The 16,677-nt window shown below is 35.4% G+C and overlaps 2 protein-coding genes across 2 annotated transcripts; one reads left to right on the top strand and one right to left on the bottom strand.

Annotated features, from left to right (window-relative positions):
* Positions 1-462: 462 nt before the first annotated feature.
* Positions 463-6,187, top strand: LOC133333904 (transport and Golgi organization protein 1). Its single transcript, XM_061542218.1, has 10 exons — positions 463-621; positions 719-2,884; positions 3,246-3,863; positions 3,921-4,240; positions 4,299-4,442; positions 4,501-4,661; positions 4,728-4,829; positions 4,896-5,101; positions 5,168-5,698; positions 5,764-6,187. The coding sequence occupies exons 1-10, from the start codon at positions 498-500 to the stop codon at positions 5,871-5,873; spliced, it is 4,482 nt and encodes a 1,493-aa protein (XP_061398202.1). The 5' UTR covers positions 463-497; the 3' UTR covers positions 5,874-6,187.
* A 4,905-nt stretch (positions 6,188-11,092) lies between these two features.
* LOC133333889 (transcription factor Ken) lies at positions 11,093-12,984 on the bottom strand. The gene has a single exon (XM_061542199.1). The coding sequence runs from the start codon at positions 12,947-12,949 to the stop codon at positions 11,093-11,095; it is 1,857 nt and encodes a 618-aa protein (XP_061398183.1). The 5' UTR covers positions 12,950-12,984.
* Between the last annotated feature and the right edge of the window lie 3,693 nt (positions 12,985-16,677).

Below are 16,677 nucleotides of genomic sequence, written 5' to 3'. Positions count from 1 at the left end.
CCGAATTGTCTTTATTATCGGAAGCTTGTTATCAACGCTTCTACGTTTTGAAGAATTTTACAACCCCATTTACGTCTTTTAACGACTAATTCAAAATCGACTTCATATTTTTATATTAATTGCTGCCAACAGATAACTTGGTTATAACAAAACCTAGTATTTATGAAGAAAATCGAAAGTATATTTTTCAAAGTCGACTTTGCGATTTCCTCAAAGATCAAACGTCGACTTCGACATTTAAACTTTTTCAAACCAAAAGATTAGTTAATCGATAAGTCAAAAATCGATTTACTTATCCCTAGTCATTACTGTCATACGAAAAAGGGCAACTCTGCAAATAAAAACTCATTTTTATATGTGTGATGTGGCGAACGAAAAAGAAAAATTTATAATTTTACACGAGAGAAATAGAAAAGTATAGTGAATAATATTAATATTATTATTGTCTGTAGCAGTTAAATTTGCTGATAAACGAGAAACGAAAAACGCAATGCAAAATGTGGAAAACCAAAGCACCAACAACGAATTTATTAGCACTGACGTTAGTATTTACCCTAGTTTTTTGGGACACAGCCTATGGACTTTCAGACAAACGGTTGTGTGCCGATGAGAAATGTAAAGGTAAGTGAAAGGGGTTTACCTTGGTATCTCACTTACGTGGTGCCCAAATAATAGAGCTAACTTTCTTGTTTTGTTTTTTGTTTTTCGTTTTTTCTAGAAATCATATCTTTGGGCAAGGGGAAAATTAACTATCGGGCGGGAGAGGAGGGCATGGTCTCATTTAAAATCAATTCCCCCATTCGAATTAAGTCGAAGAGCGCTGGGTCCAATCCATCTCTGTGGGGAGTAGAGGTAAATGGCCGTGAAGGATATGCACCCAAAGAGTACATCAGGGAGGAACGTATCTTAATAAGAGAAAAGGATCTAAAACATATTGTGGATGTAGTAAAGCCCGGTAGTCAAGAGCCTGCCGTTCCTCCTACTCCCTTACCCGCTGCATCTGAAAATAACGTGGAAACTGCAACTCCTACTACTCCTTTAAATGACGTGGTTGTCAATTCCCAAGAGGAAAATAACGTGGAAACTGCAACTCCTACTACTCCTTTAAATGTCGCGGTTGTCAATACTCAAGCGGAACCTATCAATAACAGTCCTGTAGACAAGAGTGCCGAGTTGCCATTACAAACTGCAACACCTGTTCAGGATGATGTACTTATTGTGGATGGAACAAGAATTCCCACATTAAATGATAACCATCAAGAAAATCATACAATGGGTTCCACGCTTCCTATGTCCGAGGATGACGATGAAGAAGATGATGGCGAAATTGGTGATTATGATGAAGACGAAGAACTCGAAGAAGATGATGAGCATAGCAAGGAAACATTGACCAAACAACCCATGGAACCAGTTCCATTCAAGTCCAATGTAGAAACAAATGAATTTAAGCAAGCAGAAACAACGGAAACTACTACCCCAGAAAATACTACCACAAAGACTGATGAGGCTCCCAACACTGTTGCTGATAATCTATCGGAGACTACAACAATTTCTCCAAGTACTGAGGGTGATGTAGTTACGTCTAGCACTGAACAACCGGAAATTGTGACTGAGTTGAATGAAGCCTCAACTGAGCAAAGTGTTGAAAATGTGGACCAAAATGATTCTAATGCCCAACAAGAACCTGCAGTGGAAGTCACTTCTACTCCCACAGATGATGTAAAATCAGAGGAATATAAGCAACAAGAAGTTCCTATCGAAGAGCAAAATCAAGATAGTTTAAAACAAGAGATTACCTCTGAGACTGGTACCATCAACTCCACCACTGAAGCCTTAAATACTGCCAACAATGAGGAAGAAATTCTCAACACAATCAACATATCTACTGAACAAAGTCTTCCTGAGAGCACAACACCTGAAACCACATCAAATGTAGTCAGCTCAACAGAAGGCGAGCAAAATTCCAGTGAGCAACCTGTAAGTGAGCAAGTGGTACAAAGTGATTTACCAATGGAATTGCCAATTGAAAATACACTCAATACACAGGAAGGAACAGTACAAACAGATATACCTACATCCCCAGACCAACCTCCCGCAATTCCCACAGCAAATATTCGAAATGAAATTGAATCTCCCATAGTATCCACAAACCTTGATTCACAGACTGAAATTCCTATGTCTAGTACAGAAATACCCCCTGTTTACAGTGATCCATATCAACAACCAGAGTTGAAACCAACTGAAGCACCTGTGCTTAGTACCGAAATTCCCCCTGTCTATAGCGATTCCCATCAACAGCAAAATACTTTCGATTATGTTAATCCCACACAATATAATCCTTACGTTGAATCATCCAACACACCATTACCACCTCAATACGATTACCATCAAGTCACAACTGAGTCATCATTGCCTACTGAAACTCCATATTATGATTATTACGGACAGCAGCAATCTACGGGATATGAAGGCGAAACAACAACAACAATCAAACCTGAGATAACGATTAACGACACTCCCATAGTTAGCGAACCGGAGATTACTACAATTAAACCTCAATCTGTTGACAATTCTTATTATAATGATGTTCCACAAGGTCAGGGTTATGTTGAACCTCTTCAACCCCTAGTAACGCCGGAACCACCCAAATCAACGGAAGAAGAGCCAAAATCATTGCCATCACTTACACCAGCCCATCATCATGACGATCACATTGATAAGAAGGATAAAGGTTTATTTGCCACCATAATGGATACCGTAAATAATATATTACCTAACAGCAAGAAACCCAAATATCCAGCTGAAGATGACAATGAGTTAAATAGAATATTGTATCCGGATATGGGTGGCAAACATCCAGCATCACTACACCAAACTAACGAAGGTATGTTTCCCTTTACAAATTCAATTATTATACATGTATAAAAAATTCTTCTATGATTAGTGAAGAATAGATTGTTTCTGAGGTTTTTGTTGTGGATAATTCTGATAATGACACATAGATCCGATTATAGACAATCAATATGAATATGAAAAGTTTACTTAATAAATAAATTTCATAATGAGGCATCGTCACTCACAACTTTCTTATCGCTGTTTTAGAGGTTTTTGGCCTACTTCTTATCTTTTCCAAAACAATTGTGGTTTCATTAAGTATCACATTTATATACAAATGCTCTGTCAATGTTTAATTCTATTTACATATTTATATATTATTGCTAAATTTTCTTTTATTTGTCTTGCAGATGGAAGTTTCTGTGAAAAATTGGGCCCCAATGATTGCCCTCATTCGACACAAAACACCGTTAAGCACCATTCAGAAGAAGAATGTACTTGTTCGCTGAAGTCTTTCATAACCACCGAATTCACACTGGAAACCTTTGTCCAAGCTTTGGCATCTAAGGTCTTGGAAATCAGTGATTTATTGGCATTCTTAGCCATAGTTGCTGCAACCACCCTATTCTTTGTTTTTGGTTATTATTGTTTCTGCAATAGCAGCAGTGAGGGTGCTTTACTTTCGAAACTCAATCAATTGGAGAGTAGTTTATTGGCTTCCCACAAAGAAAATGCTATTCTTAAGCATAACTTAATGTCGACCCGACAGAAGCTGTCCAGCATTGAGGATAATTCTTTCGGTTCGAATGATATGGTGTTGTCGATTAAAAAGGAATTAGAGGAAGAATTAGTGGAAAAGGCTAGATTGCAAGAACAAATAACATCATTGCAAAAGGAATTAGAAGCTGCTGCCGATGCTGGCATTGAGTTGAATAAAATCGTTTCGGAATTATTAAGTAACCAGACTGGAGACGAAAGCATCATAAGTAGTGTCGAAGAATTACAAAAACAATTGAACGAACAGCAAAGTAAGTGATAGAGTGGACAATTTAAAACTTTTACTAATCAGAGCCATCTATTTATAGATACTATTTTGGAGATTAATGCCAGCTTGGCCGAAAAGAGCCGTGAAAATAGCGAATTACAGCTATTGATTGCCGAACAAAATGCTCGCTACGAATCGCAAATTTCTAATCTTCAAAGGGACAATGATGAGTTGGAAGCTGAAAAGGGTAGTCTTATCACTCGATTGGATGAAGTTAAAAATGATTTTGACAAGGATATCACCGCTGCATTGGAGGGAAAGAATTTCGAAATAAAACGCCTACAAAACGAAATTGTAGATTTAAGTGGTAAGCTGGAAGCGGAGCATACTAAATGGCAGACTAGTCTGGCTAAGGTGGAGGTAAGATTGTCAAATGAGTACACTAAAGACATTTAATAATAACACAACAAATATTTAGGCCTTAGAAGAGTGTCTGAAGAATGTGAAAAAGGATCCCAATGTAAATATAACCCAAGTTATAGATGTGGCCAATATCAGAGCAGAACTTTTGGACGCCCAAAAGAAATATGCCACCCTAAAGGAACGTTTGGAACTAGAACTGGTAATACAATAAATTGAAATATATTAGCAACGTTGTAAGAGTTAACTTCATTTCGTAGGATGCCCGAAAAGTATGTGAAAATCAATTGCAAGTGGCAACAGCTGAAGTGGAAAAACTGAAACAAGACTTCAACCAATCGGAAAAAGACAAGTTGGAAGCTCAAACTCGTCTAGAAGTATTATCCAATTACTTCAAGGAAAAGGAGACCCAGTTACAAAAGTATGAATCCACCCAAAGACATTTAAACCAAATAAATAAAAACTTTTTTTTTGTTTACAACTTTAGAGAGTTGAGCCTAAAGGAAACCATGTGGTTGCAGCAACAAGGTGAAACCAGTACAACTGTGGAACGTTTAACGGCTATGCAAGAGGAAATACAATCATTGAAGTAAATTGTTTTAAAATTTCGTTAAATCCGTTCAATGTTCTCAAAGCCCATTGTATTTTTGTTTAGATCTCAAAATGATGCTTTGCGTGCTGAGATTGAAGCTCAAGTAGCTGCACACAAGGCCCAAACAGGCACACTAGAAAATCGTGCCCATGAGACATGGTTGGCAGCACGCCAATCGGACAGACGCTATGAAGAAGCCAGGGCGGAAGCCACAGCTTTACGTAGAAAATTAACAGCATTAGCTGGTGGCAATGTTAATGAAGCCAATAGTAAGTCAATACCGCATTTGGCTGAATTCACGGCAGTATGATTGTTTTATTCCTTTTCTCTTCTAGAACCTTCAGCTGGTCCTGCAGGCCTGGGCGATGATTTAGCAAATGCCCCATCACCCATACATATGGAGTCTCCTGGCTCCCCCATGTTAGGCAGAATGCCACCACCACCATTCCTACCGCCACCATTTATGGGACCACCTCCACCATTTATGGGTATGCCACCACCACCTCCTTTTGTGCCACCAGGTGAGATGCGTCCAGCACCATTGGGACGTATCATGTCACCGCCGCCACCACAACGCTCAAGTCTAATGGACTACGATGACTATCTGGATTACGAAAGTAACAATTCGTGGCATCGGCATCACACATATTCACCACCACCACGAACATATCGATCACTCTCACCCACAGATAGCCGCTACAACTATGGCACAGAACGCGATCTTATGTCCACCTATGACACAGAAACCGATTTCAGCCCACCACCCAGTCCTCGGGAATCAAGAAGGCGGGCTGGTTATGACAGTGACAAGGGTGGCAGTAGACATCCATACAATAATTCTAAGAAATCGTCTTCAGGCCATAAAGGTAAATTACCTAATGGGCAATTAATTTCTATGCAAATTTTATCTGATAGTTTATTCAATTTTCAGGTAATATCAGTTCCGGTTCCGACAAATCCTACAATTCCTCATCCAAAAAAGGTGGCAACAAATCAAAGTCCAGCGGAGGAGGTGGTGGGGGTGGTAAATCGCTAGTATGATTTGTTCTTAAACTCCCTTCCACGTTAGAGGAAATAAAGCCCCCACATAAAACATTTCCGTTAAAAATGCATTAAGCCTAAGAGAGCGAGCGAGTCTGAGAATGATGAATGTTAGTGAGCGTCTTTACTACGACGTATGTGTGCCGTGTCTGCTGTCGACTTTTTTTGTTAATTGTGTAGTTAAATTTAATTTTTTAAAATTTACTCAAAAATAAGAAGCAGAGAATGAATGAAAACATTCTTAACTTAATGATACTTACTAAGAAGAATAACCTACAAAAATAACTAATACAACAACAAGCCAAATTATAAAAGCAAGTTATAATGAATTCATAAGGAGAATGAAGAAACAAAAGGAGAAAAAAATAGAAAAAACACAAACAAAAGAAAAAAATTGACGTTTTAATACAACTATTTATAATCAAAATACATATAAAGCAATCAAGATTCAAGATTTCCAACAGTTCTTCAATCAACACATTCAAGAATACATAATCAAGATATCCTGCACTTGTTTCACTTTAATTACATCAATCAAAATTCATACAATGCATTCAAGGTTCAAGATTTCAAACAGTTCTTCAATCAACAAATTCAAGAACACATAAGCAAGATATCCTGAAAAGGTAAGTGGATTGATTTTGATAATGTGTTTGTAGATTGTATACAGAAAGAGTTGTGAACTGTTATTTGAGTCTATTTGTTTTTCTACCAAACCAAGTTCTTCGTAGGTGCGTATCCAATGATGTTTGGGTGTATTCATCATTCAACGGTATTAGCCTTACTTCTGTTTGTGTTGACTTGCAACTAAATAATTTAAAATGTAAAGTTTTTTTTCAGAACAAAATTCCATATAGAATTTTTACCTCTTATCGATAATTTTGATTCCTCTAGTTGCACTCAATTTCGGGATCATTTTGTGTCGATTTCGCATTTCTTTTGTTCTGCTTCTGATGTTATAATATATGCATACTTCATATGGAATAATATTATAAATCATTTTATACATACCTCCAACTAGAATTCAGATGCAGTTTTTTAAAAAGCATTGCTTTTTCGGTTAACTGGTTTAATAATTTCGAATTATTACTTAACAAATTGTTTTGATTTATAATTAGTTCACCCAATTCATTTAGAATAAATATGATTAGTTCCTGTTCTGATGATTTTACGTTCGAATTTTGTAGAGGAATACTAGGTGATTTATTAAAGTCATCCCCAATGTTATAAACTTGGGTGCTAGTAGAAGCTGTTTCGACCTCATCTGTTTGTATGGCCAGAGATATTGTTCGACATTTACATTGAATGTCACATGTGGTGGTTTGTAACTCAGTTTGATTAGAGCTTGATAAGAAATACCGTACTTTGGGTAAGGGTCTTGGAACGGAGATAGATTTTCGCCTATTATACGCCAAAGTTTGTTGTCCTGATGTTTTGTAAACTATTCTATCCGTTTCAGTGGTAACATTTACCGTTTTAACTCGTTTTTGGGCTGTAGTTTGTGTTGCAATATTGATTTTAGAATTTACGCCTTCCATTTCTGTTCCTCTAGAAACCATGGTGTTTATATCCATTTGGTTGTCTATGTTAATTTGTTCGATTTTACTACGTTGCAGTACAATTTTTCGAATTTTATTTGCATTTGTGAATTCTTTTAACGATTCTTCGATTATTTTTCTTGTTAAATATGATTTGACTTTGTTTTTGTAATTTTTATAGATTTTTTGTCGTCGTCTGATTCTCTGTTTTAATGTTGGCCGTTTTCGTAGATTCCTTCTTATCTTTGTTATTTTTAAATATTTTCCATTTAATTGATACTGTACGGAATAGCTGAAATGGAAAAAAGAGAGTAACGAAGTGGTCAAATTATGGTCCATATTGTTGCGACACATACCAATTATTCTCAATAAATAGACGATGGCATGAACTAATGGGTTTTATTGATGATAATCCCTTTAGAAGTAACGTTTTTATATCCATATTTATATTAATTACAAAAGGCTTTTTGACAATACGGAAATAACAGCCTGTTTTTGTAAAATTCTAAACGAACGAATTCGAGTGACTACGACCAAACCTTTGTTTATGTAAACAAATATTTTTTGATTCAAAACAAAAAAAAAATGACATATTTTTCAAAACCAAGGAGTTTGGTCGTAAGTCACTCGAATTCGTTCGTTTAGAATTTTACAAAAACAGGCTGTAAGTATTAAACTTTTTTTAATTAATGTAATAGAATGAAATTTACAGGGTAAACCAAGGTATATTAATAAGGTAACCGTATCAATTCGCCGTAGGAAAATACAAATTTCAAACAAAAATGTAATAAAATTGTTTTGAAATCAATTTTATGAAATATTTAACAACTTGTGAGCAATGCGGTATATTCGGACGATCGGTCAATAGGTCTTAAATATTCTATGGAGCTTAACCCTGATTGTGCAAAAATCCCGCGACAATTATCTAATATTTGATTTTCTTACAACCGCAACAAGATTCGAGTATTTGGAATAAGCAAACATTTTATATATACCATAAAGGACCAAATATATCCACATATTAGATACGGTTTTAGAAGAAAAATATCTTCTTTCATACGTTGCCAATTTTTCCGAACTATGACTTCCCCGAGTCATAAAATGAAGTATTGGTTATTATTCACACAAAATCTAACATATCATGTTTAGTGTCCATTATTAAAACATCCATGCTTATTGGTTACCCGGTTCCGCTTCAAATGTAACATTTTATGGATTTCGAGTCATAATTTTGTCCCCAAGAGTAATCAAACCTTTCATTACCATAAACTATGGGTGCTGTGTTTTACCAGAACCGAACCTAAATGCGAAATATCAGGACAATTGGTTCATAACTGCGGACACAAGTATGATGAACTGGCACAAAAGACTGATTGATTCAGCCAATTCACCAATCTACTAATCCCTTATACGAAAGGGTGGGTATAGGGCTAACATATCGAGGCGTTATAAACACATTTTCAGCGTGGACCACATATTGAAATCACTCCACCGCTATTTTATTCCATTTACAAATACGGATTTTAATTTTAATGATTTCAAAAAAAAATATATATATATATATGTATATAAGTAAAATAATATTTTTTGATACTTCAAAATTGTGTGATCTGATTGGTAGAAAACAATTTGCTTCAAAATTGATATGTCAAAGCGAATTAATTTAAAATCGCTTTGTTTGCCGTTTTGACATATCATGTTCCCAATTCGCCGATGCGGCTACTTTATATATCTACCTTGGGGTAAACCAAAATACTGAACGTTTTCAGTATATGGAGCCTTGATATGAAAAATGACAAAGGGGAAGAAATAAAAAAGTGAATCGTAAAGATCAGCAGCTTAAAAGTTACTTAAAAAAGTTGCATTTGTAAACCCGGAGTTTCTGGAAAAAATACTCAGTAAAGGGCCCCATACTAGCTCGATCTTCCAGAGAAATCTTAATTCCAAATTTCAACTAAAATGTAGTACCATATAGTACTTTCCGTACTAATATGTACGAATTTCCTAAACTACCTCAATACTACACACCAACAGTAATTTTAATTCCCAATTTAAAGACTCCAGCTATATCTGTTCACCTAAATCCAAAATGCATCAAATTTAGTACCATTTAGTACTTTTCGTACACATAAGTACAATTTGTTAATGCTAACTCAAAATTGTACTCCAATAATTCTTATTTCAGGATAGTATAGTACCGTTTCGTACTTTTTATACACATAAGTACGAATTGCTTAAAACCATATCCATACATCAACATTACTTTCCAACATGTAATATATATAAAATTTCAAGGTTCTAGCTATATATGTTCAATATATATACAATTTGACCTAAATTTAGTAAAGTTTAGTACTTTTAGTACACCTATAGGTCGAATTTCCAAATGAAACATTTACATCTTTCTAACTTTCCATCTGTGACACACATTCTAAATTTCAGAATTCTAGCTCTTCCCGTTCGCCTAATACAAAGTGTACCATATTTAGTACTTTTCGTACCCTTCTAGGTTCAATTTCTAAAACCCAGCCTTACACACCAACAACAACCTACACTCAAAATTTTTTGCCACACACACATACACAAACTGGTTCATAACCATGAAAGCATGATGTATAGTGTGTGGGACCCTTAATATTTGTCCTGATTTAGATTTGTAGGAGATAGGATTAAGGATTCCCAATCCTCTAAAACGTATCACCTACCATATCTACATAATTGAGACAATTTAAGTTCCAGGATATTGTTAACTAATCTATAATTGATTTTGAAAATGCAAATAGATATTTTTTAATTTTTGCAAAAACATTTATTTACGATATAAAACATAAATTCTCAATAATAAAACATTTTACCTAATTCTTAAAAACAAAATACATAAAAAGTGTTTCTGTTGTACAATTGAAATACGTTTCTATTTTTTCTGTAGCTTCTTCTTATTTCTATATTATACAAAATGCATTAAAAAGTATTTTGAATTTTTCATATTGGTTTTTACAACATAGTTACATACGTAGGGTGTTTGTATTGTTTAGATGACAAGCTAACTAAGAACTATGAACAACTTTGTAGAACTTACATAGATACATACATACAGATACAAATATACTGAAGGAATTCGAGGAGATTCATAAACTATAGATATTTTTATTTACAACAAAAACGATATGATATAATTTAAATGATATAGAACCTTCAAATAGGAGGAGGATACAAATGCTAAATAGTTTACAATATCAAAAATATTTAAACTTAATTTTATTAGAATACAGTTTTTATGCAGAAGTTTTATTGCATTTATAAAAGAGTAATAGACATACAATATTGTATACATATTGTTTTAATATAGGCAAATAGGATAAAATAAATGGTAATGGGAAGGTGAGAATATTCTGAGCTTTGAAATATTTGTCGGACCAAAAACAAATTTACTTGATGTAAAGATTAGATTTCGATTGTTTTGAGATAAAGTGTTTAATTGTTTTACTTTTATTGAAATATTATAATAATAATGATTTTTCAGATGTTTCAAAAAGCAATATATTACCTGCACTTGTGTTTACTGGTGATTATGTGGTGCAATCGCGCATATTATTTGATTTCCCTCACAATGAACATGGAATAACAATTACAGCACTCTTGGTTTTCTTCATATAAACTAAAATATATTTCCGCTGAATGTTAGGTTGTTGCCGGACACTCTCTACTAGGTGATGCTTCAAAAGGACTTAGTTTATTTGCGTGTATATTCGAGGGGGAGCCCTGATTACTTCTATGCGGAGGTGTGGATGACCCTCCTGACCCTCCGGTTGGTGGTTGTTGTGGATCATTGATCTCTTCGTGTTGTTGCTGATCATTTGATTGAGTACTGTGGTTGCTGTGCTCATCCTTTATGATAATTCTTAGGCCACTGGCTGTTGAGTCAGGATCTGAGGCAGCATACGATGAACTTCGGCCTGGTGAATGAGGTTCAGAGTGCGGTGTTGTACTATGATCCATTAATGCCAACTTCGAGGCACTGGCCGCCGCCGCTGCTGATGAATTTAACGGCAATTGAGTGACTTTTCCCATAAACGAACGTATCTCCTCAAAATATGACTCCTCGGCAGGATTTTCACAGAAACGGCGTAGACCTCCACGTATGCGTTCGTTGAGACCCAAACCCATTGAAACTGCATCGGCTTCATGCTTCTTCAGATGGCGGTCGAGATTGGTTTGCTGGCCGAAACATCGTTCACAAATCTCACATTTAAATGGCCTCTCCTTGTTGTGGATGTTCCGCACATGACGTTGCAGGTTCGACGATATACTAAAGGAACGTTCGCAATATTTGCATTTGTAGGGTTGCTCGCCCGTGTGTGTGCGCAGGTGACGCGTCAAATTCGCCGACCGCGGGAATACCTTGCCACAAAATTTACACGTATAACGATCTTTTGATTTGTACAGATGATTGGCTCCGGCTGGAGCATTGGAACGATTAACCGCAGGTCTCTTTTGGCGATAATGGGGTGCATTGGTGGCGGTGTTTTGATTAGTGGGGGGCGTGGGTCCGCCAATGGCTGGACCATTTTGACTGAGCAGCAACGAATTGGCCAGACTTTCGGTTAGGGAATTTCTATTGGCGGTGGCAACATCAAACTTCAGATCTGCCATATTGGAATCTGCTTGGGCTATGTGAGGTGTGGTGGTGGTTGCCGTCACAGTGGTGGTATTCTTTTTCGTCTCTTTTCCAAGAGTACTGGCCGCCGCTGGTGTTGAGGAGAAAAACGGAAAATTGCTAACATTTGCAGCTGGATTATTGGCCTGATTTGGTCGTGGTAAAAATAAGAGATTACGATAGGGCAGAGGAGGCATTGCTTTGGCTATTGTCTCGAGCAGGGTAGGATGTAGGGCTGTTACAGGAAATGGCAGTTGTTCCAAATTAGTTGGCAACGATTTGGCTTGATCCCTCAAAACCCTTAGCATCTTTTTGCTATTCAAAGCTTCGAACTGTTCTTGCAGAGCTTGATTATTCTGTAGCAGGAAATTGTTGTTGTTGTTATTGTTCAGCTCATTTAATAGATGAAGATCCGTTGCCTTATCACCAGCAACGCCATCTTGTAGGACTCTGGAATTAGTGTTGGTATTACTATTACATTCGGAGTTGTGACAGGACTTGTCCATTTGACCGCCAGTTATCATTACCAAATTGCTATTCTCATCTTCCATCATTTCGGTGGTGTTGGAATCGCCATCTGTTCCGCCCTCACCCGTCGTTCCGCCATCGTGTTTCTTATGTGCCAATCTCAAATCTAAAGGTTGATCCGTGTGACCACGCCTTCTATCTTTTTTCAAATCCTTCTGTGTTTGATACAATGCCGTTAGGGCGGTGGTAAGGGCTGTGGCCGCTGTCGAACTATTGCTTCGGGCAGGTGATGACAAATCATAAGGTACATTCGAATTGTAGTTGTTGTAGGGCATAGAGCCTAGAATAGGGTAGACGGACCCTTGTTTGGGGCTAGGAAGCATTTTTCTTGGAGAATGATCTTTTTCTCTCATACTAAGTTTACGATAGTGTGCAGGAACCGCGGCATTCAAAATGTGGTTCTTGTCAACTTGTTTTTATTAATATTCTGATGAAATTATGACGAAATTTTGAACGATTTCTTTTTTTCAAATTGCTAAGAGTTTTTCGAAGATTCTTATTTACAGAGTGATTACAGTAAGTTTCTTTAGATTCTGAGCAAGGTTGGTTGGAACAAAATATCTGAAATGAAAAAAGAAAAAAATAAATAAATAAAAATAGTTATTACATATTTTTATGAAAACTGTTATTGGTATAATTTTGGGCTAAATATAGTAATTATGGAAGATGTAAACATCTTTAAATATGGAAAAGTAAATGGAGCTGGCTATAAACATATATTTAGAACAAGAATGTTCTAAAAATATTTCTGATGAAAGTTTGTTCTATTTTGCATTATTTTTAATTACAATTCAAAATTGCAAATTCTCTATCAATATTAAAAAATAAGTTTTTATTGCAAAATTTCATAGAACAAGAATTGAGCCTCAGGAATTCAACATCTGAATTCAATATGTATTAAATATCATTTCCTTAAGTGAGAATATCAATTTCCAATATTACAAATTAAAACTTTACAAGTTATCACTATAATTTCATGACCTCCAATATCTGGACGAACTGAGGTCAGCCATGCTCGTAACGAACTTTCAATATTGTTTCAATATTATAAATTAGAAAAAAAAAACAAAAACAAAACGATAACTAGAAATAGAATCGATATTTTGACACTACATCAAACAATTTACAACGATGAAAATTGTTATTAATTTCAATATTGCCACCGCACAAACATACACACACAAATTTACTACCGCCTTCTGGCATCCATTACCCCTCGATATAACATTGAAAACAAAAATAATAATAAAAACGTTGTTCAAATAAAATAATTATGTTTTACAATATTCATAACAGATATTCAAACACATTTAGAGCTGCTGGCTTTGTTGTCGAAACGAAAGAAGGCGTGGGGTTTCGGTGTTGAAATGTTATTGATTCTGTGTACATAAAATATTTGAATACACACTCTAGCAAATTGAGATAAAGTATATATTAGAATTATTTGTACATATGGCCAGATGTTTGTGTGTGTTTTTTTAATTTATTTCAAAATCAGAAGATGTTTTCTTCAAAGTATGTTGAAATCTACGAAGATATCGAAATACCAAAAAATTTAAAGAAAGAAACAAGTGTTTTGAAGACAATTAAATTACAACCTTCTTCAGATGTTTACATCAATATAAACAACCAGTTTTTTGCATACGACGTCTGTTCACAATATAATGTATGAAAAATTTAACATATTTTTCAATCTGAATCCCCTGTAATTTGTTTGCTCTATAAATTTTTTTGTGATATCTATACACTCTCATTAGGCCTATTTACACAGCAATTGGTCTTTGTAAAGGTCTGTGGTCTCTATAAAGACATGTAGTCTCTCTGCAGAACTGTTTAAAAACTTTCAATTGCTCTTAAATATACCTGTGGTCTCTCTGAAGCTAATAGAAAAGTTCCGGTCAATTTTAGGTACTTTGAATGCCAACCTCAAAACGACGTTTTCATTTGTTGAAAAGGACCACAACAGGCGTGGATTTTTTAAGGAATATTTTTTGAAAAGGGCCATAACAGGCGTGGATTTTTTAAAGAATATCTTTTTAAAAGGACCATAACAGTATATACTATGTTGGGGAAAAATAAATCCATTAGGCTGGTCGTCGAAAATGTCGATAAAATCCGAGAAATGTTCGAAGTTGCCGGCATGTTAGCAGTCGTAACGTCGCTAAAAATCGGCTATATCGACTGTTTTAAACCATTTTCCCAAAGCTGGATTCAAAATGAAGCTCGATGTTTGGGTGCCACACCAATTAACAGAAAAAATAGGATGGATCGTGGATGGTGAATGGAGATGAGAGATGGTACACATACGATAACCCTGTGCAAAAACTTCGGAAGCTTGGTTGCGAAGTTATAATGCATCCGCACCAAGCGATTATCATATTTTTGTTGTATTGCTAAATTTCTTTAATGGTAAAATATTGGTATCTAGGGAGGATTTTTTTTTTGCAAATAGAGAGCAGGACATCTATGAGAGGGACATTACGAAGTTACCTTTAAATCATACAACAAATTGGACATTTCGAAACATGTTAAATAAAGTCCTGTTGTTCCTATAAAAATAATGACTTTATTTTTCCCCAACCTAATATTTCAAGCACCTTCCCAAAAATTATTCATTTTGTTTCGGTTCATTGTCTGGGCATTTAACTATTCCCCATAGAAAAATTACTGTTACCGTTTTACTGGCACCAAAACGTAAGAGCTTTGAAATGGTGAAGTTGGCTGCCTGTAGCAGCTGCAGCAGCAACTACTGCATCTAATGATAATGCGTGAAATAATATTGAGAAGTATTTCCCCCCGCCACCTCAAAAAACATAAATTTATTCCAGCTAAATTAATATGGAAATAAAGCATGGAATCTGTGCTGCGGTTACAAAGTCAAAGCAGTTTCTAGTGCAATGATGGGAAAAATTCCCAAGGACCGGATGCAAAAACCAAAAAGAGTAGTATCATGACAAACAATTATCCGACATTTTGTAGAGGTTATCAAGCATTGTTTGTTCCGTTATTACCGTTTCAAAGACTTGTTAACCGTTTTAATGTTTGACAGAAATTCTTTGAAAGATACAAATCTAAACTGTTTAGTATCTACATAAATTTTACAATTAAGTTTAAGATCAAATATTACAAAATATTTCTTAGACAAGTTAACAAGAAGGTCAATTGATAAATATGTGGTTTATACCAAAACCTCTATAATGTTACAAAAAATCTAATTCGTGTTAATATTTTGGTATCCTCATACATGGGAGGATGCTATTTACTTTGCTTGTTGCAAAATATCTTATTACATTTTTGGAGGAATATTCCCCAAAAAATATGTTTCCACAAACGATAAACATTATCCACTGGAAATTCCAATTTAGGAATTATTGTTGTGCATAAAATTCTCCTTTGTGGATTCATCATTTATATTACGACTTAGAATTACATACAATGGGCATTTTAACCTATGGACCTAAGTAACATAGTCCATAATTTATTTGTGTATTTTTGTACACAAATAATCCCACTGCACTGCATATTAGCCTGGCCACACATATTTCGCAATATAACCCTCCAAAGAATTCACATTCATCCATCTATCCATCCAAAGGCCGTTCATGTGGAACATTGTTTCAATTCTTGAATGTGCAGAGAGACCCAATTCACAGTTTTGTCAAATTAAACATTTAATTTGTTGGTGTGTGGAGTTTTTGTTTTCGGAAAAATATGTGTTCTTCAGTTGGCATTGTTACTATTATTATTATTGTCGTTGTTAGTGGCTGTGGGATTCCTCGGAAGCTCGTGGCGGCCATTTGTTGGTTAGTTAGTCAGTTGATTGTTGTCTTTGACGGTTCTCCGTTTGTCTACTGTTATTGTCAGTGTTAAATTGTGTATTTAGGGTTTCTGGGTGCTGCTCGTAAAAACAAAACAGTTGACGGTTGATGCCGTGGCCATCCGAAAAATTGTATAAACAATACCTTTTGTTGAACAAAATTTTTTTTATTGAAATTCTTTTCTTGTTTCGTATTTTTTCCCATCCACCCAACCTCCTTCTTAAAAATTTGAGGTTATTTTGTAATCGTAATTGTTTTAAAAC

This window comes from Musca vetustissima, unplaced genomic scaffold (genome assembly GCF_032173495.1).
Source record: "Musca vetustissima isolate MV318-11 ecotype Yass unplaced genomic scaffold, APGP_CSIRO_Mvet_v1 utg1463, whole genome shotgun sequence".
NCBI lineage: Eukaryota > Metazoa > Arthropoda > Insecta > Diptera > Muscidae > Musca > Musca vetustissima.
The sequence above is the reverse complement of the archived record's forward strand: the minus strand, read 5'-3'. Positions and strand labels throughout refer to the sequence as shown.

Coding starts and splice junctions, on each gene's coding strand:
- LOC133333904 (XM_061542218.1), top strand. CDS start 498: ATGTGGAAAACCAAAGCACCAACAACGAATTTATTAGCACTGACGTTA. Junction 4,662..4,727: donor AAGGAGACCCAGTTACAAAA/GTATGAATCCAC, acceptor TTACAACTTTAG/AGAGTTGAGCCTAAAGGAAA. Junction 5,699..5,763: donor ATCGTCTTCAGGCCATAAAG/GTAAATTACCTA, acceptor TTCAATTTTCAG/GTAATATCAGTTCCGGTTCC.
- LOC133333889 (XM_061542199.1), bottom strand. CDS start 12,949: ATGAGAGAAAAAGATCATTCTCCAAGAAAAATGCTTCCTAGCCCCAAA.